This window comes from Phoca vitulina, unplaced genomic scaffold (genome assembly GCF_004348235.1).
Source record: "Phoca vitulina isolate PV1807 unplaced genomic scaffold, GSC_HSeal_1.0 scaffold4, whole genome shotgun sequence".
NCBI lineage: Eukaryota > Metazoa > Chordata > Mammalia > Carnivora > Phocidae > Phoca > Phoca vitulina.
The window spans coordinates 60,879,471-60,902,667 of record NW_022589707.1 but is presented as its reverse complement, the minus strand read 5'-3'; the positions used below and the strand labels follow the sequence as shown (position 1 = coordinate 60,902,667).

The window sequence follows — 23,197 nt, the reverse complement described above, 5'->3', positions numbered from 1 at the left end:
TGCAGGAACTTTGACTCCTCTATTTACAAGGTCAGAGTCAAAACACCCAGTACCTCCTTTTCTATCAAAAAGAGGAAAATGGGCCAAGTTCTGGAGGTTTCCCCTCAAATGAGGTTTTCTTAAACTTTCTAGAGAGTCAGATGTTTTCATGGCTGTTGGTTGTTTCCTATAAATAAGGTTTAGTTACGGTATCTTCCCAGTGGCATATTTTTGATGAATATAGTGCTTTTCTTTCTCTTTGGGGGATGAAAAAAAAACAAAAACAAAAACAAAAAACCAAAAACCTAAAGTTTTAATAAGATTTTTTTTAAACAACTGTCTTCTTTTTCAAGCTAAACAAAATTTTATGCTGAATTAAGACCAATTTCCTCATATTGTATTTTAAATAAAGGATTAAAAACAAAGCCACATCTAGGTCCTATGGGGAAAATAGAAACATTACAAAAGAAGTGGTTTTTTGGCTTTTTTTCAGAGAAAGAGAGAAAGCAGGGGAGGGGCAGAGAGAGAATCTTAAGCAGGCTCCATGCTCAGCAGCCCAGAGCCCCACTCAGGGCTTGATCTCACGACCCTGAGAGCCATCAATCATGACTTGAGCAGAAACCAAGAGTCGGATGCTTAAACGACTGAGCCATCCAGGAACCCCATAAGAGAAGTATTGAATTAGCATTTGTAGTATTTTAGGTCTGGTGGTCGTTAGGTAAAATTTGGTATAGACTTTTCAAACTTGTGGACTTTGACAGTCCATACATATCCACCAAGTGGTTTTAATCCACCCAATCTTCTAAAAAATTAGAACTTGTTGCCAGCAATTCCTTTGTTCCTGGTCCACCTAACACTGCCCCCATCCTTGCATTTGCTCCATATCAGAAGCACCTGCACTCTCTCAGTGCCAAAGCTGCATTATGTTGGGTGGTAAGGTCAATAATGGTGGGTGTTTTGGGTTGAGCTGTGTCCCCTCAAAATGATGTTGAAGACCTAAACCCCAATACCTGTGAATGTTACCTTGTTTGGAAATAAGGTCTTTGTAGATGATCAAATTAAGAAGAGGTCGTTAGGGTGGGTCCTAACCCAATATGGCTGTGTCTGCATAAAAAGGGGAACCGTGAACACAGAGGGGTGGAAGATAATGTGAAGACACGGGGAGAACACCATCTACCGGCCAAGCAATTTCCAAGGCTGCCAGAAGCTAGGAGAGAGGCATATAAAATTCTTTTTGGGTTCCTTTTGAAACCATAGTTCAAAAAATTTGCTTTTGCATTATCTTTAGTAGCGATAACAACTATGTGATAAGATAGATCTGTGTCCATTTGGGGGAAAGAGTTTTGTTAGTCCCCAGGCTTCACTTAAAAACCCTAGTCCCTCTGATCTTAAAGGTTTTGGCTTTCAATTTTTAGTATTTGTATTCTTAGGGAGGGATTCCTCATCAATTTCTATATGTGAAGATATAAAACACCAAAGTAGAAATGAATTTATTTTTTTGTTTTTTATTTTCTTTTTATTTTGCTTTTGGAGGTGGATTTTTAATACACCAAGTAAAACTAGTGTTACTAGTATGCATGTTGAGAGGAAAACTTCCCACAATAAAATTCCTAGATAGAAGTTAAAAGCCCTGCACACCAAGCTACTCAGGTAAGAAGAGCGTAGCAGTTCTTTAATGTTCCTTGTAAAAGGAAGGTACAAAGACATGGTGAAGCTATTTTGCTTGCCACGTCAGCATTCCTTTGAGAAGGAAGAAAGAAAATATATTGTTGGGAGTTCTTCAATTTAGCTCTACAAAGACTTAAAAATATTGTGACTTTCAAAGGCACTTTGGCAGAGTTGTAAAACCGCCTGTCACCCCTCCAGACTATTCTATACACAAATGTAGTTCTAGTTTTTTACAAAATACTGCTTTGATCACTGAGCTCCTTGGTCAAAATTGATAATGGCTTCTTCCTGTGTGTCAGCTCATGTCTGCACTTTTCAAGATCCTTGATAATCTGTACTCATCTTACCTATCCCAAATGTTATTTCACATTTCCCCATCATAAAATGTATTACCTTGGGGTGCCTGGGTGGCTCGGTGGTTAAGGGTCTGCCTTTGGCTCAGGTCATGATCCCGAGGTCCTGGGATCGAGTCCCACATTGGGCTCCCTGTTCAGTGGGAAGCCTGTTTCTCCCTCTCCCACTCCCCCTGTTTGTGTTCCCTCTCTCACTGTTTCTCTCTGTCAAATAAATAAATAAAATCTTAAAAAAAAAAAAAAAGAAGAAGCTAACAAAATGCCCACTAATCCCCTTCTCCTGGTGGAGGAAGGCCATCACTGGAAGCTACCATACCCATCGCCACTTATTTTATGTAGAAGGACTGTTGTCCTGGAAGCTATAGATACTTACAAAAATGGCAACATCTTACTAAAGACAACATAGAATTACAATGGCCATTATAAGGAATGTTCTAGTTAGATAAGAACAGAATGGGATAACTGTTTTAAATTCACATCCAGAAGCCTCCAAAAGTTCTCAAAATTCTATAATAGTTTCATTAAAAGATTCATTGCAAAAGGCTAGTGAGAAAGAGATAACAAGGTACCTAAAAGAAGACTATAAGATGGGGGTTAGCAGGCCGAGGGAACTCCTATGCTGCCCTCCATCATCCTTCATTTGAGTGCTCATTCTAGTCATCCTCTCTGAATGGCCTTTCCACCCTGAAGAGACTATTAAGAGTGACCTCTTAAAATAAGACCACCTGAGGCTACAGGCAATCCTCTTCAGATAACTTTCACTCCCTGGTCCAAGGCCAAACTAGGGGCCTTAAAGAATTTCTTAAATCTAGGGATGATCCTCAAAAGTTTTTGTAAATAGATTAACTCCTGAGCCCAGTTGAGAGATGGAAATACAATTTTATGTTTTCGCTCCCTTTCCATATCCAGACCAATTGGTTATTGATCCTATTCTCTCCCAGCTATTGTCTTCTTACTTGTCTCATTTTATAGCTTAAGAACTCGGCTTAGCATTCTGCCTGCTTGGGACATGCAAGTTTTCAATTCCTTAGACTCTCTTCGGCAGTTACTCTAGATCTTGTGAAGATATCTTTTGTACCCTCACTGTGGATGCTTCCATGGGGTACAAAATACTTGGGTCCATGGGGTTGTTTAATACTGCTACATGTATTTACTGCAGCAGCTGAAAACCAACAAGGTATCTGCAAGGATTTAATAACTTTCTGATCAGAAATTTGTCCAAGTCAGAAGAGGATATTCAGAGCCTCATAAGAGTTTGTAGGCCTTCTCCCCTAAGCTAAATGTACCCAGAGAATATATCTTTCTTTCCTTTACTATGGTATTGGGCTGGAAGGATAGTGCCATTCATCTGTATCCCCCAGGCCATTGGGAAGGGGGTGGGTAACTTTTCAGACTGCCATGATGCTGGAGATCCCTTGGTTTGTTTCCCTAACTCTAGTTAACAGCCGCAAACTTGGGGAACTTTGTGTCCAGGCTCTGTGGAAAAAAAAAAAAAGAGAGAGAGAGAGAGAGAACATAAGGCAAAAGTAATGAGAATAAAATTGCTTACGTGGTCTATAGATGCTTAAAATTTCAGTGGCCTCATGTCTGTCACTTTTCCAGTCCCAAGCCACAGTTTGAAACGGGGATTACCAGGAGGCATTCATGCTTCAGGTTACACTTCCTTTTGGCAGGGCCCTATATCCCTGGTTAGGAGTAAATGGAAATGAGGTTATAGTCAGGAACCTCTCCTTAAGTCTTGAAGATGTTGCAGAATCTGCTGCCAAAACCATAGCTGCCCAACGAAAGTCCTTAGACTCTTTGTAACTGTAAAACATCGTTCTTGAGAATCGGATAGCCCTTGATTTTCTTTTAGCTGAGTGAGAAGGTGTCTGTCTGTGCTCTGGCCAGTGTCACCTGCTGTACCTAGATTAACACTTCTGAGGAGGCTGAAACGCAGCTTGCTCACTGAGCATGGGGCTTGGTTTAAATGGGTGACTCTCTCAATGGGGTCTTTCTTTGATTGGTTTGGGTCTTGGGGATCGTGGCTCTGAAGGGCATGGCAAACGTCGGGAATAGTTATCATAATAATCTCCCTTGTGCATTGTATTCTCTTAAAAGCTTTAAATGCATGTTTGCAGCTGCCGGCCATTAAGCAAATGATCTCCCTAAGACTGCAACATCAAAAGGGGGACAAAGAGAATGACTGACAAAAAATTGTGAGCCTGATGTCGTGGCCTGTGAATACCACGGAGATTCAGCCTCCCGCCCCCTCCAATTTTTCTGTTTTCTAGCAAATCCATTCTACACAATGTAGCTCCAAGCAATTTTAAAAACAACCTCTTAACTATAGGGAACAAACTGAGGGTTGCTGGAGGGAGGCGGGTGAGGGGATGGGATAATTGGGTGATGGGCATTAAGGAAGGCACTTGATGTAATGAGCCTTGGGTATTATATGCAACCAATGAATCACTAGATTCTACCCCAGAAACTAATACTACACTATATGTGAACTAATTTGAATTTAAATAAAATCTTGAAAAAAAAATAAAAACAAATAAAAACAAAACCAGAAATCATGCCACTATTTTTTTTAATGTGATCTCTACCCCCAATGTGGGGCTCAACCTCAAGATCAAGAGTTGCATGCTCTACCAACTGAGTGAGCCGGGCACCTGCCAGATTGTAAAAGAAAGGTGCAAGGCTGACTAGATCTTTTATGGTTTGGTCTCTACTTACATCTCCCATTTCATTACCAATTTCAGTTCTACTCCAGATTTCAGGCACATAGCCGGCTTTTCTTTCACTGAAACCACCTTCCAGTTATCTGCCTTAATCATTCCACTGGCTGCAGCCCCTCATCCCACCATCAGCCCTGCCTTTTGCGTGACTAACTTCCTCTCCATGCCTCAGACCAAATGTCACTCTTCAGGGATGTCGTCCATGAGCCATCCCTCCCTCACTAAACTTGGACTAGGTCTCATTTCCCCCTTCCACAGCCCTCTGAATGTCTCATTTGTGCTGGTCACAATCGTCACAATTGTCAGGAAGTGAATATGTTTATGTTTCTGCATAGTTAGGGTTTTTGGGGCAAATTTTTCTGGGGCTTGGGTTAAAGGACCGATCTTGAAACTTAAGACAGTAGGAGACTCGCTTCCATGGAGGTGTCTGTTTATTTCAAGGGATGCTAAGATCCTGAGGCATGAAGATGGTCTGAGAGTGCTCTTGGAATGAGACCCTTGTGTGGAGTTCATTTCAGAGAAACTTGTCTTCTATCTTCCCTGGAAACATTTATTTACATTCCAAAGGGTAAAAACCCAGGATGCTTCCTATTCTTTCCTGAAGGAGAGTTTGTGTACTCTAGGGAGCAGAGTTTTCTCTCACAGCCTTATGAAGAGAGGGCAGGGGTGGGGGGAGGGTGGGGGACAGCCATCCCTCTTCTATGAAACTCTCGGATTCTTTTGGGGTTCTTCACCTAAAAATAGACTCCAGCAAATATAATGCAACATCTGGCTCTCATTGTATACCTCGGAAGGGGGAAATACTGGGGCTAGGGAACTGGTGCAGTTTTGTTTTTTTTTTTTTTTTTACTGTAAGTAAATACAAATAGTTTTTCTCTGCCCCAGAAATCTTGTCTCTAACTCTCAGAATAATATAAATAAGTAAAGATATTAAAACATATCAATATTTACAAATTTAACTTCTGTGCTCACAAATGGACTATAATGTCCTTCAGTGTAGAAATCCTTGAGATTCATTATGGTATTCCTAGTGCCTGGCATATGTGGTGCTTAAGAAATCTTTGTTGATTGCTTGTTGAGTAAGTAAATGAATTGCCTCAATGCCTGAAGAATGATTAAGTGTCATTCAATAGACAGTGAGAGCTGGTCTAATAGACCAAAGCTCGTGATGGCTCGCAAGTAGATAAGGGCTTCCGGACATATTGTCTGAAGAAATCCAGAGGCTTGCAGCTGGTCAGTAGGCTCAGTGCTGATGGGCCAGTGGTAGTGTCCCTTTACCTGATCGATTAGTTTTGGGTTATCATTCATACAGCCTTAGACATCAGTCTGACTTGTTGCTTTCCTGGGTACATTCCTTACAGAAAGAGTGTTTCCTCAGAGCAAAGGCTCTGGGGTATACACTGCCTTGAATCAAATCCCAGCTCTATCCCTTGACAGGGGCAACTTACTGGACTTCTTTGTGGCTCAGGTTCTTATCTGTAGAATGGGCAGAATCATAACCTCATCGATGTTGTGAGGGTAAAAGGAGTCCATTTATGCATAGGAGTTAATAATATAATGGATTGTTGTGAGGGAGAAAATGCACTAATTAATGTAAAATCCTTAGAAAAATACCTGCCACCTAATAAGTTCTATGGGTTTTTATATTTATTTATTTATTTATTTATTTATTTATTTATTTGCCTACATAATATTCAATTTAGAAAGGGTTCAGAGAGAGAAGAAAAAAGTGCAGTGAATATGAAAAAGAAACATTTTTGGCCAATGAAAAATATAGTTTAAAAAATCTAGTCACGGTTATAACCTATAGATTATTTGGTTAAGAAATCATTTCTTCAGGTTCAGTGGCAAATTTTATCGCTAAAATAATTGCCCCCAAATCAGTGCACGGTAAGTGAAATCCTGCCTGGAACTATCTGGATTGTGTAAAAATAAGAATCACATCTAACTCTATACAGAAGGCAGGATATATTTTTTAGTTACAAAGAACTATTGTCAAACATTCTAAGAAAAAAAAAAAAGGCAGGAAAACATTCTCTACTTTCCAGCAAGCCAGAAAACTGTTTTCAAAGGCTTTTTAAAAACTATGTTTAGTGCTTGCTTTTATTATCATTTGGAGGTCTGCTTTCACAAGATGAAATATAATATTTAGAAGGGGAAAGAAGCTGCCTCGGGAACATCTGAAGCCTGATTGTTACTTTAATGGCTTAAGTCTCTTTTTATCCATTCGACAAACAATTATTGAGAGTGTGCTTTGGGCAAAATGCGCGGTAAGCTGTCTATGTGTTTATTGGTAATGTGCAGCAAGCCAGCTTCTCCTCGGTATTCAGGGAGGGGCAGCCTCACAAAGGGACCTAAAAGAGTTAATAGACCTCATTAGGTAACACATGGCACCACCATCCACCCATTTTTTGGTTGGATAGCATTACCAAAGAGGTCAAGGTCTTCATTTGATCTCTGCCTGAAGAGGTTTCAGTCTTGCTCAGCAGTTTTGGGTCACAAACCATACCTTGACCTAACAATCTAAGCCCGGGTCATAATCAGGCAAGAGGGTATGTTAGAGCAAATGTGTTACTGTCATTAATACTGCGTGTTCACACTCTATGACTTTGTATTGGAAGGATGGTACTTTATTTTTATTGCTATCAACTCATTTGTAAAGAAATAGGTAAAGAGAATTGCCTAAGAACATGGTATAAGGCTTTTATTTTTGTTTTCAATTTTTTATTTTATTTCCAGATCACAAATTTATAATTTCAAACAAATGTTGTTATCCTTAAAAATGAGTTTAAAAGAAAAAGACTGAGTTAAGGGAAATTCTACCAGCTATCAAAGTATATTTTTGGGCTAGAAACACATTAAAGGGCATAGTTTTAATGGAATTGATTAAAAAAAAACAACTCAAGACTTTGCTTTTCAGTATGTTATTTGTGTTAGATATTAAAGTACCCTTTTATATTTATGGAAAAGAGTATGCTAATAAATAATTCCTAGCTATATTACATTATTTGACAACCAGTCCCCAGTTACTTTCATTACATTAAATAGCAGTAAACATGAAAATGATGTCTCATAATGCATTGATAAACTTTATCATTTTCTTGCTGAATTTATCACTAAGACAGCTCACATCATTTTCACATCATTTAGTAGATTCAACATGTTTTCAAGGCTACTGACATTTCTGTTGGTTTTGAGTGGCTTTTAATGTTTATTTGTACTTGGGTAGGAACTGAAAAATCTCATTAAAAGACAGTTGCTCATTTCCGTTAAGGGGCCATGAAATATGGATGGTAGTATTTTTTCATCTGAGTCCAAGGTGAACAGGAAGAAAGAATACTCATAGATCTGAAACACCGACTCATTTGCTCAAGAAATTTCCTTAGTAGTAATAACTTTTACCTGTTATTTCATTTCTTTTGAAATATGTGATAATTTCCAATGGGCAAAGACCACCAACAGAGAGTGACATTAAACAAAGATCAGGTGCAATTTAACTTGCTTGGAGAAGTATTCCAGAGTTTCTGCAATCTTGTAAAACTTCTTGAATACCATTTAAAGCATAAAATTGTATAAAATTTGATGTACATTTATTTAATACCGAGTTCCAGTCTCCCCTTAAATGCAGAGAGGCTGTCCTATAGGCAGAAGTTGGTTTATGTGTTTATTCATCTATTTGTCCAGTGAATGCTTATGGACCGCCTAAGTAACTGTGATTTAAGATAAAAAGTGAAAAATCAAAAAGAGAGATATATGGACAAAACACTGATGGAAATAAAAACCCCACTGCTTTCAGTGTTCATGGCAAGGGGCTTAGGGATTTCTTACCTAAGCTCCTGTGAAATTATGATAGTCCCTCAACTCTCACCAGGCCAGATCAAAGTGATCTGCAGAGTTCATGTACATTTGCCGTGTTGGTACACAGCTAAGGGTAAGTGCACTGCTTGGAAGTATAGCCAAGAATGAAGAAATTATCAAGGTCAATGCCCAAGCTACTAGCTCTCAAAGATATCTCTCTCTCTCTCTCTCTCTCTGCACATGTCATTGTAGTTAAGATTAAATGCTTTTGCCATTTGAGGCCAAATTTGAAATTTGGGAGAAATGGTATAAAGATGGGTTTGATGAAAATTCAGCCAACTTTAACTCGAAAATTAGTATCCTTTGACTTGAGTTAAAAAGATGTGTGTGTGTGCATACATGGAGAATTGTGGGACGTAAAGTCTTGCAGTTTCTATGAAAATGTGGATGAAGGTTCTGAGCCTGGGTAGTGCACCAATTCTCTACCTTCCAAGCAGCTTAATCCAAGGACACTGTACCGCTAAATCCATGTGTGTGTGTACGTGTTTGCGTGCGTGTGCATGTGCGCATGCGCTTTCTTCAGATACAAGGTGCCATACTTCTCTGACAGAAGAAACTAAGGTAGCCAAGTAGAGGGTCATTGATAAAGTGCTTTACTCTATGTTCTTTAGGTCTAATGCCTTAGGTTGATTGCATTTCTGATTCAAATATGCTTATTCTCACAAGATTTTAGAATTTAGTTATGACAAATCCATTCCACTAATTTTCTTTTCTCTTTCTTTCCTTCTTCTTCTCTTTTTTAAAGATTTTATTTATTTGTCAGAGAGAGAGAGCACAAGCAGGGGGAGCTGCAGGCTTCCCGCTGAGCAGGGAACCCGATGCGGGGCTCGATCCCAAGACGCTGGGATCATGACCTGAGCTGAAGGCAGACGCTTAACGACTGAGCCACCCAGGCGCCCCTCTTTCCTTCCATCTTCTCTTTCTTTCCTTCCTTTCTCTCTCTCTCTTTTTTTTTTTTCTTTCCTCTTTCCCCCCTCCCTCTTTGTCTTTTTTATTTATAAAACTTTGCCAATATGGGCGTTAGGAGGTAAGCAATGGGTGTTATCTAAAGTAACATAAAGTAGGATTAGTTAAGAAAGACAGTGTGAAGATTAATTTAGTAATTTCTGTCTTCTCTCTACCTTATTATTATTCAGATATTTAATCCAGAAGTTGTTTGGGAACCTAAATTATCTAGGTAATTATTTTGGTACTCTACTGTATTTATTATGTAAATACAGTCACCAAGTGAAACTTTAAGTTTACCCAAAAAAAAGTACAGAATATATACATCGCAAAAATGATTATTGAATATATTCAATAAATTCATGTAGATAAACACACTATGTGCTACTGGAGCATACACGAGAAAGCAAAGGACAATCAGAAATTTCTGGACTTCTATAAAGTACTTATCTTTTATCTAAAAATCAAAATTTTAAGTTGCTCTCAATACTTTTAAAAGGCTATACCCAATTTGAATGTAAAGTGAAGAAAATCTTTACCTCAAATTTTTCTTAGTACTTTGCCATCTATTTGAGAAATGAATTTCAAAAGACTATGTTTACTGTTATAATAAAAATATTTATTATAAAAATGATTACATCTCTCTGTACATAGAGAAAAAAAACACAATTTATACATCAATAACTTAAGTGGTCCTGAACATTCAGTAACCATCTGCTAGAATCCTAAAGCTCTTCCATAGATTTCACAAATACCAGTGTAGACTATTTCTATTTTATAGAACTCAATTTGCACAGTTTATGTTATTGTGATATTAACATTTCTTCTCTAGTATTTTAAAGATAGTTCACAGTGTTGGGGTTAATTACTTAATCAACTGCTTTAAATCTTTGGTAAATACAAGTATTTACATGCAAAATGTTTAAGTTCAGTAAAAACTAAAAAGTCAAATAACCTATTGCAAATAGTTTTGTGTAATCGATAAATGCATGAGCCAGAGTCCCACCATCAAGAAGAGCCACTCTCTAGGACTTCTCATGATAGAGTCTGACATCCACAACAAATCAGTTGAGGCCTCTATGGCCACGACCAGAAGCACCACAATTCTAGGCCACAACAAAATTAAACACGAATGTTAAATTCAACGTATACAAACAGTACTGATTCTTTTACAACGCAGAAAATTCTAGCTTTTTTTTATATCCTGGTTGACACATCAATTTGACATGGATGAGTTTATTATCTCATAAAAGCCCATTATCTCGCAAAAGTGAGAGAATCATTTAAAGAAGCCATTCTGTTCTGAAAGACATCAATTCATCCTCTTGCCAGTAATTTATCTATGAAAATATAGATCATTTCTTGAAATAATTTGTAGGGGAAAAAGCAAGATGCCTGCCCTGTTTCCTTCCTTCCCCGCTTCCTTCCTTCCTCCTTTCCTCCCTCCCTTCGTCTCTTCCTCCCTCCCTTCCTTCCTTCCTTCCTTCCTCCCTTCCTTCTATGAGAGTTATGTACTAGACAGGCCTGTCAACCTGCCTATTATACTTGAAGTCCCCAAAAGTTCCATATGCATTACAACTTTCATTTATCAGCCCTCAGTCTCAATGATTCAAATGAAAGCCTCCTGGCATGAAAACCTCTTACTCCCAGGCTATTTGTTAAAAATGTTCCAAGAAGTCTTTAAATTCTAATGTTCTCGAGCCATTTGATAATTAGGAATCATTTTTAATGTTAATGCAGGAGTGTAGAGAATATAATTACACATATATCAAAAATGTATCTTTTTAAGCCTAGAAAGGGGATGCCATCATTGGATTACCACCATTGCAGGGGAGAGAACAGCCCCTCCTACTGATTTAGCTTCTGAATGCATGATTTCTTTCCCTAACATTGGTTTTTCCAATCTACCATCTCATTTATAAAAAAAGCAAGGTGAGAGAGAGTTTTGGCTATCACTTTGGCAATTCTTCTCCCCCTCCAACCGCCAACATCCTGAATTCAGTGCCTATTTTAAAACTCACCCAAGACTAGGTAGGCACCTGGCAATAAGTGTTCACTTATGACAAGAAGTGTGAACAGGAGAGCAGCATAATGAAGATACGGTATTTATCAGAAGAGGCTTTGTTCTGAGTTTCTACACTGGCCCAATGCCTTGGCTGCAACTTTGAATAAAACGTTTTGATTCATTCCTCCTCATTCAAATAACATACAAAGTAAATGTTATTTAGTCACCAGTTTTCCTCCCTAGAGCACACAGAAATATAGGAAATGTACCTTTACATACATTTCTAATGACATAGCATAAACTAAGCCCCACCCCTTTGATGGCAGGGAGATATTGGCATATTGACACTTGATACGCAATAAATACCAATATCTTATGTCATCAACAGCAGGCCTAAAATATCAGTCTTTGCAAGTGCTAGCTTATATCTTCACTTTGCTCGCATTCCCATCCTTGTTGATATAGACATGGCAAACTGAGGCTTTTCCTGGATTTGATACAAGCTCGTACGTTATGCTAAGTTAAAGAATAATGCCTACATTACACTTTCCTGGGTCAGAGAAACGGGCTTCGTTCCTCTTTGCACCGCTGTTCCGATCAAGGAGTTTTTGTTGCTTTTGTTTGTTTTTGAGGAAACAAGAGTTCACACGCAACCATGCAGGAAGCAGCACTGGCGTAGACCCACTTTGATCCCGTAAAGTGTCCCGAGTGTCCCTCTTCACAGAGCCACTTTCCCCTTCGCCAGGTTCTTTGGTTCCTTGCTTGGGATACACCAGTCGTCAGCCTCGATGCTCATCTGATAATGTTTGAAGGCTGATTTGTTAAAGACTGGGAGTTTTTCTACAGACTCTGAGGATAAAGCCTGCACGAAGAGGGGGGAAGAAAAATCAACTCAAAGTATTCAGGGCATGATTTGTACATGAAGTGATTATTCAAAATAAATCCAGAGGTAAGTATTCAAACATTCAAATATGTTCCTTTAATTGATTCAGTTAATAAGAGCACACCATAGCCCATAGTATGCTAGGCAGTGTATAAAAGTAAAGTAAAAAACAAATATTATTTCTACCCTCTAGGGGCTAAAATAGCATATATACAATTATAAATTGGGGAACAGAATTTGTCTTCAATATTTACACCTGTCCCTTATTCAGATATTGCTGATGTGACAGAACTGAATAGCAAAGCTATTCTTTCTTTACAAAAACCTTTGCCTCTGTGATAAAGAGTCCTAATCTGATACTATTAATTTATTAAAATCTGATACTATACATCTATCATCTCTTAATCTTTCCCAGTACTTGGAAGACTTTTGTTCATTTAAGAAATGAATACATTAACTATTTTCAGATAGTCAAAAGCCTCTCGGCAAATAATTCCCTTGCACAAAATGGGAGCCTACAAACTTAATGTTTTAGTTACTAATATCTGTAACTACATTTTCAGTCAAAACAGCTGGAAAACAATTAACGAATCAGGACAGTGACCTTAACAAATAAATTGAGGCTTTATCAGAAATAGAAAAAACATGTACCAAGTTTTAAAGTTTAATCAGGAAATGCCAGACATCCCATTGACTGCTTGTGAGCAGTTAGCTTTTCCTTCCCTGGATTTCTAATAAGGTCAGCTTAACGTCTTGAATATCTTGGTATCCGTTGTTTTCTAGGCTGGAACATTATTAGCATGTATTTCCCACGAGTTTAAGTAAAACCAAGGTACAGCTATTCTCACAGATGCCAAAAGGTGTTGGTTTAAAAAATTCACAGGAGGATCTCCTCACTTGGAAACTAATATGCATCTTGAGAAACAATTTTGCTTCACTTGAAGCAGGTAGCTTGGCCCCACTTCTAACTGGTAAGTTATCATATTAAATATTATATAGTACAACTACACATACCAAACAGAAAATACAATGACTTATGGTCGTTATTTGCATTAACTCAGTTGGGGGTATTCACTGGGGACCACGGAACTTGGGGCCATAAAAACAGCATTGCTTTCAGAAATATTGTTTCGGGGCGCCTGGGTGGCTCAGTTGGTTGGGCGTCCGACTCTCAATTTCAGTTCAGGTCATGATCTCAGGCTCATGAGATCGAGCCCCGAGTCGGGCTCCACACTCATTGGGGAGTCCACTTGAGATTCTTTCTCTCCCTCTCTTTCTGTCCCTTCCCCTGCTTGCACTCACTCTCTCTTTCTCGCTCTCAAATACACAAATAAATAAAATCTTAAAGAAAATAGAAAAATGATTGTTTCTACTGAATTGAAAGGATACCTTTAAATAGATGATGGCCTCTGTTCCATATCCTGACATAGAGTAGAGATTCAGATCTCCCTGAAAGTACTTGGCATAGAGACGAGAAATTGGCAAGCCGTAACCAAAACCAGCCTAGAGGGAAAAGATCAGTTATTGGCAAAGCAATGGACATGCTCATTGAAATACAAAACATAGGAAGGAGTTATTATCCTCCCTGCTACTGATGTTCTAGAACCCAGATAAGTATTTTCTGCTTCCAAGCTGAGACCTCTCGTGAATTGTTTCACCGTCTTCAGCTTGCTTTCTCATGCTTTCTCCTATCCCCCATGCCCAATTGAACTAAATTGACTGACTTGCCTAAATACTTCCTTGTAATCCTTGCTTTACATTTAGAACTAGGTGGCTGGGATGAACTTAGCCTTTTAATTGGTCTTACCAAAGGAGCATTCCGGGAATTATCCATCACGGGCGTTGGCGCGGTGGAGTATGTGTAACTGAAGAGGCGGTCAATGATCCTCAGGGGAACGCCACCTCCTCTGTCCGAAATCTTAAATAAACAAACAAACCAAAGCTATGCATTAAAAACAAGGTGCGTTTGTCGATCTAAAAATGTTTTCCCTTTATTTAAAAGTCACCCGGTGTAAATGACCTTGATCTGTGGCTCAAAGCAGAGCACTTTATGATTACTGACACTTTTTTAGTTCTCTCAAGAGAGACTCAGAAGAACAGAGAATGGTTACCTTAATTGTAAGATCTTCTTTTCCCAAGACAACAATCACTTCAATTGGTGTAAGGGAAGGCCAATTTTCCTGGTGTTCAACTGTTGCTCTCATCGCATTCTAAAGAAATCAAAACCATACAGAATTCAATGGCAGAAGAATGAGAAACAATAAATAACTGTTTTTTATGTTTAAAATAAAAGCAGCACAGAGGGTAATTCAAAGTTCCTATTTTTTTTTTAAGTTAGTAGTAAAATAGCTCTGTAAATAGCCATTTATGAATGTGTCATGCAGGACGTATAATGAAAAATATTCATTTACCATGTAATATAGCTCCTGGGAGTAATGTCTAATGGAAAAACAATTCTGCTAGCTGTCAAGTTCTTATTTGTAAGCTTAATTTAAATGTAGAAATTGGTTTTTATAGTCCATTTCCTGGCTCTCTCTTTTCTGTCTTTCCATTACATTTTACATCCAAGCACCAAAGACTATTACATAACAAATGAACAGTGAATCATTGAACCAATTTATTGGCTTTTATAAAACTTGCTGGGAAAGGTTGTTACTATTTAAAAGGATAGTAAATAATTCTAAATTAAATTTCAATTTGCATTTGATTATCATCTTAACTTTTACCAGTGATGGCAAAAAAACTCTAGGAGTTGGACCATTCAATTTAAAAATAAATGAAATCAACGAAAAAAGTATCTTTTGTCCTTTTACAGAGAAGAAACTCAAACAAGTTTGCAGACAACTGGATGAATCTCATACAGATAAAAGTTTTGGTTTATGTCACCCGTTTTCCTCTCTAACCTTCTTGTGGTACATTATCTGCTTTCTGGTTTCTATATGATACTAAGTTCTAATCATCAGCTGAAGTAAAAGAAAATGGATCAGATGTCTGTAGTACAATCAATACCTCATTGCACTAACATTAGAATAAGGTAGGAAACAGTAAGTTCTGAGAAAAGCTAAATCGGAATTAGTAGCAAATTTCAGTTTTTTTAGGCTTCCTCCTCCAGGAGTCCAGGAGACTCTTGGAAAGCATCACAAAGCTTCAGGTGTTTTTTTCTATCTTTTTTGGTGTAAGTACAGTTTTAGTTTGGTCTTAGAACCTGGGGCAGGATTTGATTCTTGGTACCTGGCTACGCCAGACCAGTAACATTCACATCCTTGGTGAGCTTGTTAGAAATGCAAATTCTCAGACGTACAGAATCAAAATCTCTGGGCCAGAGCCTAAGAACCTATGTTTTAAGAAGCCCTCCAGGTGATTCCAATGCATACTAAAGTTTGAGAAGCACTGTCCTACAGTCTTGCTATGGAAAGTGTGGAGTGTGGACCAGCAGCAGCACCTGCCAGCTTATTATGAATTCTAAACCCCACCCTAGTCCCACTGAACCAGAATTTTAACAAAATCCCAGATGACTCACATGCACATTAAAGTTGGTCATGGAGGGAACTGACTGCCTTCTGAGTATATTCTAGACTCAGGTTGGAACCCTGCCTACTACCTGCAGTAGCTCTGGACCTGAACGTCTGGATTCGGAGTTGGACCATCCTGCTGGGGTGGAGGTAACAAGGCCCCATTCACTGTAGCATTCACCCCCTGACCTTCCTTAACAAATGCATGAATGACTAGTGCTCTGTTGGACACTTGAAAAAATAATAAGAACAGGGAGCACGAAGGCATCGTGAATCATATTGCGCGTTCTCCAATATGTGTGGATGCTCTCATGAACCGCATGTGCCCTTTCCAACGCTAACTGTGGCTTCTTTCTGTTAGGAGCCCTGAAGCATGTTTGGGAGAAGATAGCGAGGCTCCCACTTAGTGGGAAGCGATAAAGGAAATAAAAAGGTAACCTGTGAATTAAAAACAAAACAAAATTGCAATTATTTTTGAAGTGTCATACCTTGAATAGTTCAAACAGCATATGATGAAGATGAGAAGGTACATACACAATGTGAATTGGTTGGCCTGGCGATTTTCCTAGAAAAAAATTAAACTCATTTAGAACTGGTAAACAAGTATTTCATTAAAACAAACTTCCGTATCTATTTGATTAACAGAGACTCCTTATTCCCAAGATTAGAATACTCCCCATCTTCCTTTACTCTGAAATTCTACCCTAGAACCTTCCCTCTTAAACAGTAAACACAACTGGCTTATTTTCAAAATACTATTACAGCTGCTGCCTTGTGCTCTATGATTAATTTTTGCATTTCTCTACAAATGTATAAGGTCAGATGAAGTGCATGACAAGGGTGCTATAAATTAGGTTATGTGGATTATTTGTTTTGTACTGGGCTATTTCAGAGTTAAAATCATACATTTTAAGAAAGAAAAAAAATTCATGTATCCATAGTATAATACTGAAATGAACATTAGCTATAATTTTCATATTTTATGGGGAAATAACACATTTGATTATTCTTGATTTTTATCAGCCAAACATTAAATCTTACAGGCTAAATATGCTTACATTTCACTGAGAGGCGAAAGAAAACAGAGAAACAAAAACCTCATAATACCGTTTGAGAAGAAAAATAAAAGAATTATTCTTTGGTGTCCCAGGCCTTGGCAAAGTTTGAATCAGAAAACAGAAGGTCTGGCACAATTCCCTCTTTATTTTATCAAACAGTTCAAGCAGTTTAGCTACACATATTATGCAACAATGCTGTTAATGCTTAGAGATATTTTTCGATCTTTATTTGTATTCCTATTTTTAAATTAGCAATCGATTACATGTACATATCCCCAGTCCATGAGTTACGGTACTTTTAATTTGAGCAACTTAATTTTAACTGTCCTGCTCTGAGAAACACTATGGGACAAGATAAAAACAGTGCCTTGCATTCATCATAATATCATTTCAATGTGGGAAGACCCTCTCTTTTCAGGCACCCTGGAGCTGAAGCCACTGAGGGATGCTCTGCATCCACAACAGTGGTGTCTACTTACAGTGCAATTAAAACTTTTTTTTTTTTGTAATTTAAAAACATTTTTAAAAGAACATTTAACATGAGATCTACCTTCTTAAATATCTAAGTGTACAATATAGTATTGTTAACCGTAGGCATGATGTTGTACAGCAGATTTCCAGAATTTATTCATCTTGCATAACTGCAATTTTATATCCATTAACTAGCAACTCCCCATGTACCCCAGCTCCCAGCCTCTGGCAGCCACCGTTCTACTTTCTGCCTCTTTGAATTTAACTATTTTACATACTTCAGATGAGTGGAATCACACAGTATTTGTCCCACGACCGGCTTATTTCTTACAGTACAATTTAAAGTGTTTTTGTTTCCAGGTCTTATGAGTAACTTCTCCAGGAGGATATTCCTGCTACCAAGTGGTTCCTCTTACTTCCGGCTTCCCTGCCCCATATTCTGCAATAAGCTATCTTTCTTTGATCTAAGACTGGAACTAGGTTGCTACTCTAAATCTTAAATTACTTGCTCAAACCATTCTTCTTTATGAATCATCATTAGCGACTGAATATGCTCAGTTGGAACTTTCCAACTGAGATGAAGAGAACTTTGGCTTCAAAAAAGAAGTGTACAAATTCTAGACAAGTTCAGAAGGGAGAAAAAGAACACAGAAGTTGCTTTGTATTTATAAGAAGTAATCATACTGGGAGAACAGTGAATTTCCTATAGATTAAAATATGTTTTATTTGTAGCTTACCATTCACTTGTGTGAGCTTTAATTCTGGAGATGTTAAATAATACTGGTCACAAAGCATCTTTGAACACTCAAAGGCATCTGAAATAGAAGGTTTTTTTCAAAATGATGAAATGAATTTATGCCAAGTAAAATTTTCATGTGATCTTCAGTGTGTGTACTACCCTTATTCTAGAATATTCATTAAAGTACAGGTTTATATATATATGAAAAAATACCTCTTTAATGTTTTATGGAAGAATTAAGACAGTGTTGAAGTTATAGCTGTGGCAATAGGAATATGCACACTTCAGAGACTGAACATAATATATAAGAATATGGCATATTAGCCATTACTGTTTGGATTTTTATAATTTTATTAATGATTTTATTAAACCCCTGACTCAAAAGCAAAGGACCTTCATGACAGTATTTATAAAAATATAAATAGAACATTCCGAATAACAAAGTCACCTCAACTATAGATAAGTCAATCATATAGTGTGTATTTTCAATAAGGGAAATGCAGAAATCTAGAAATTACCTTGGACCACGGCTGCCACATCACAGTTTGGATCAATGCTTCCAATGTGAGTTGGGTCTCCTGTCTGTGAGTCACTAAATATAAGAACTGTTGAAAAATAAAAACAAAAGATGTTGTTATAAAAATCTGGATAATCATGATTAAAATTCTTCTTTCCTAGTCTTACAGGCAGAAACTATCAGTTGCTCTGAAGGAAAATGTTCAATCGTAGTTTTAATTGAGCCCCTGAAGAATGAAACATCTGGGTGGGGTACGGCTTATATTCTACACCCTTCTCAGTATATCATGACCATGATGAGCTAACTTACTATGCTGGTTCATCAGCATCCGGGTAGAAATACGGTTCATGTAAAATCGATCCAAGAAATACTGAAGATTTTGATTGGTGACTGGGTCAACTGTACAGCCATCTTTATATTCTATGACTCCCTGTGCCATGGTCGGAACTACATTGTAGTGTCTATCTCGAACTTTGATGAGAGTATCTATAAAACTAAGCCAAAACACATTTACAGTTACTGAAAGTTCAAGTAAGTTTCATTCACTTGTATCCCTTAGATTACTTCAAAGAAGGCTAAAGTTTATTTTAAGTAACCATCTAAAGAAATCAAATGATAAAATGTTTGGATGAAGCTTTATTAAGGTTCTCACTTACAGATTCTTCAACTACAATAGAGGGGATGGTATCACAAACAGATTTTTTTTTCCTTCTAGCTTAATGTAAAAATACCAGCTTTCTAACTGGTGAATTCATTCTGGGAATTCATTAAGCCTTCTCTTTAAAAAATAATAATTAAAAAATAATTAATATTAAAGAGAATTCTAGAGTGCCATTGTGGAAAAAACCTTCAAGATTTCTTCTTGGATTTATAAAAAGATTCTTCTTTCCTAGTCTTACAGGCAGAAACTATCAGTTACTCTGAAAGAAAATGTTCAATCGCCAGTGACAATGACATATATTAATATTATGTAATAGTAAATCCACCTGTGAATCTAATCATCAGACTAAATTTATAGGAAAAAATAGATTTCCTTAAAAATAAACAGTTCCCTGCACTTGTTCGTACTCAGCCTCATTTTCAATGCCATCATTCCTTATCGCTTTTAAAAAACCAACAAGTCAAAACTTGTCATTTGTAAGGGGGAGGTTATTTTTTATTCAAAGTTGTAGCTCCTTTAATTTATGTCTAAAAGAAATCGTCGAAGTATGTCTGGAAACAATCAAGAGTTTTAGAAACGTATTCTTTTTTTTTTTAATTTTATTTTACTAGGTTATGCTAATCAGTATACAATACATCATTAGTTTTTGATGTGGTGATCCACGATTCATTGTTTTCGTGTAACACCCAGTGCATTAGAAAGGTATTCTAATGCATAGAACTTACTCTGATAATGCTTTCTGGTCCTCTGGGCTTTTCTCATGGAATTCCACCAAATCCATCAGGCTCTGGATATACCTATAAAGTGACAGGTGTGCTTTAAGTTTTAAAGTTGAATAGTCCGATACAAGTGGCTAAATCATTTCAAAATGACTGCAAAAGAGAAAGTATTATGTTTAAAGTGAAAACTTTCCTTCAAGACACCTGGAAAACACTATATCTAAAAAAACCAAAAAAACCAAAAAACCAACGAAGCTACGACTTTAACCCTCACCTTTCTAACTTAAAATTTGTATTTCTTTAATCATTCCAGATCAGTAGTCAGTTTTTTGTTTTATCTGGCAAATGTTTTCTTTTTTTATAGCATTTAGAAATAACTTTTTAAGGAAGGCTTCCTATTTTTTCCTACTATATTCATTCATAGGTGAGTAGAAGTCGTGAAAGCGGCAGTAAATACTATGGATGATGTGTTTCAGATTATAATTGTTTAATATGTGTTTCAGATTGTAAATGTTTAATAATATATATATTTATAATTTGTATTTATAATATATAATATTTATATAACTATAATACTTATATATCGTATATTTATATTTATAATATATGTAATTATATAATATATATTTACAGTATTTTTAATATGTATATATTTCTTAAATCAATAAACAAAAAGCTGTGTAGTCAGTGGATTAGGGTGAGGCTCTGGTGTATGTCTGCCTCAGTGCATACCGCGGTCCTATTCTCTGAAAATCTGTTCCTTTGGGTGATCTACCCTCTCCAAGCCTCAGTATCCTTATCTGTAAAATGAGATGATAATAACTGACAATTATTAAGTGCTGGCTGTGTGCCAGGTACTGTTTCAAGTACTTTTATTATGGATTAGCTCATGTAATTTCACTCACATAACCCTTTGAAGCATATACTTTGTTTTCCTCAGTAACAGACAGGGGAATTGAGGCATAGAGAATTTAAGATACTTGCCAAGAATTCCACAACTAGGAAGAGGCAAAGGCAGGATCTGAACCCAAAGCCTGCTGTTAATTGGTTTCTAAGTAACAAAGATTAGATCCTCTAAATAGTAGTCCTTCTGTCTATTTCTAGGATAGCATTCCATGTGCAATGTCAAATTCTGTCTTTTATTATTTAAAATACAATTATATTGTGAAAGTATGTACTTTTTCAGGGCAAGATGTCTGTAGCTTTCTAACTGTCCTTATGATAACTTAACCTAAATAACTAAAAACATCTTTACATCTTTCAAAAATATTTACTGTTCAGGCCACCCGTTTTCCAATTATGATGCTAACATATTATAAGAATTCATACTCAGATACTAGTCTTAAAAATAGAGACTGTTTCAGAATGATTCACCACTTACCAGCTTTTAACTAATCGCACTGAAGAAGTATTGACTAATCGATCAGGGAGGATATCAATTTCCTTCAGGATATTGGCTAGCCTCACAGGCAATTCTTGTCTCAAAAATGCAAAAGAAGTTCTTTCACACGCATTTTCTGAACCTGTAATAAATAACTTTTATTTAGCTTTGGGGAAAAAGTAGCTCTAAATGATACATTTGAATAGTATTAACTAACCAATATTGAACACACACACATATCATAAAATTATAGTTTCACCCTCAGTTGGGTTACTATTTATAGTAAGAAGAAGTATCTCCTTCATTGTCTTTTTCTTTACTTTCTTTTTTTAAAAAATGACCAATATGAGAATTGTTGTTTTCTTTTTTTGGAAGAGGATTCACTTCCATGAAGTCAAAATATCCCATAGCTAATTCAACATCACAATGTCAACCTGACAACATCGTTCAGAAAGTTCTAGATATGAAATTGGAGTAGAGGGATAAAAGGGTGGGTAGGAGTGCTGATGTTTCCACATTAGTGATAAATAATACCACAACTAAATCCTTGAAATTTTCCTTATAAGATCACTGCAGAAAGTTTGTAAACAGTTTTGGCAGTAATGCAAATATATGGAAAACCATTATGATAAAGAGACAAAACTGTTAGCAATGCAGAGAGATAAAGGTGGCTAAGGGATAAAATCTGAATTAATTTGAGGCTACTTTGTAACATTAGGAATCCTCCCCCAAAAGTATTATGCTGTGAAGGAGGGTTTTAAAGTTTTTTAAATCATTGTTAAGTAGTGAGAGAAAGCAGTAAGTATTTTGACTGGAAGCTTTGGACGGAAAGATGAGCTCAAACCATCCAGCATCAGCGGGTCAGCAAGTGGCCTTGACCTGTAGGCACAAACTGTCAGAAATAAGGCAGATCTAGGAAAGGGCAAAGAGCACTGGCGTCGAGGATCCAAGGTTCAGCAGGAGAGCAGACTCCAGTTACTTTAAGCAACGAGCTCTGCTCTCCCTGCACAAAGGCTGAAAGTTAAGGAAGCTCCCCAACCCCAGCGCCCCCACCCGGCCCTACTTCCCAGCTCACCAAAGTCCAGGAGCTGCTTTATGGACAGCGGGGACGGGCTGTAGCGTGAAAAATGCTCGACCTCGCGGGGCACCAGGCCGGCGCTGCTCAGCGAGCCGGCGCCGCGCATCACGAAGCGGGCCGCCTTCATCTTGATGCGCACCCTGCCCGCAAGCGCTTGGGGCTGGCTTGAGGGACGAAGGCAGAGGAAAGCAGAACCTGGGACCGAGGAGGGGGCGGTGCGCGTCTAGGCAAGGAGGGCAGGTGGGCTGGCTCGTGCACCCGGCCTGGGCTGAGATTCTGGGGTGCTTCCGAGTGGAGGAGGGCGGCAGTAAGTGTGAAGAGCCGCGAGGGGCTGGAGACTCAAGTTCCCGTCTGGCCACCACCCGCCGCCTCCCGCCGTTTTATTTGTTTCCCCGCACGCTCCCCCCCCAACTCCAAAGGGGAGGAGTCACTGGGACTTAGAAACGCGTCCAGAACTGGGGCCGCGCCAATCAGCTCAGATAAAGAACTTTGGGCCCCGCCCCCCGGCGCGTGATCCCGTCGGTGGAAAGACTTGGCACCAGTGCCCGGGGCTGTGAGTAAGGAGGAAGGTGAAGCGGGCATCTGGAGGTACTTGGGCTCAAGATCAGTCACTTGGGACAGAGTCCCGGATCGCGTGGGCTGGGGGCCCG

At 38.0% G+C, this 23,197-nt stretch overlaps 1 protein-coding gene across 1 annotated transcript; it reads right to left on the bottom strand.

The window, feature by feature from the left end:
* Positions 1–10,124: 10,124 nt before the first annotated feature.
* Positions 10,125–22,894, bottom strand: PDK4 (pyruvate dehydrogenase kinase 4). The gene is made up of 11 exons (XM_032402102.1): positions 22,545–22,894; positions 21,470–21,611; positions 20,095–20,166; positions 19,018–19,202; positions 18,710–18,796; positions 18,190–18,267; positions 16,412–16,488; positions 14,523–14,621; positions 14,219–14,329; positions 13,801–13,914; positions 10,125–12,390 (listed from the first exon to the last, which is right to left on the bottom strand). The coding sequence occupies exons 1-11, from the start codon at positions 22,672–22,674 to the stop codon at positions 12,247–12,249; spliced, it is 1,239 nt and encodes a 412-aa protein (XP_032257993.1). The 5' UTR covers positions 22,675–22,894; the 3' UTR covers positions 10,125–12,246.
* Between the last annotated feature and the right edge of the window lie 303 nt (positions 22,895–23,197).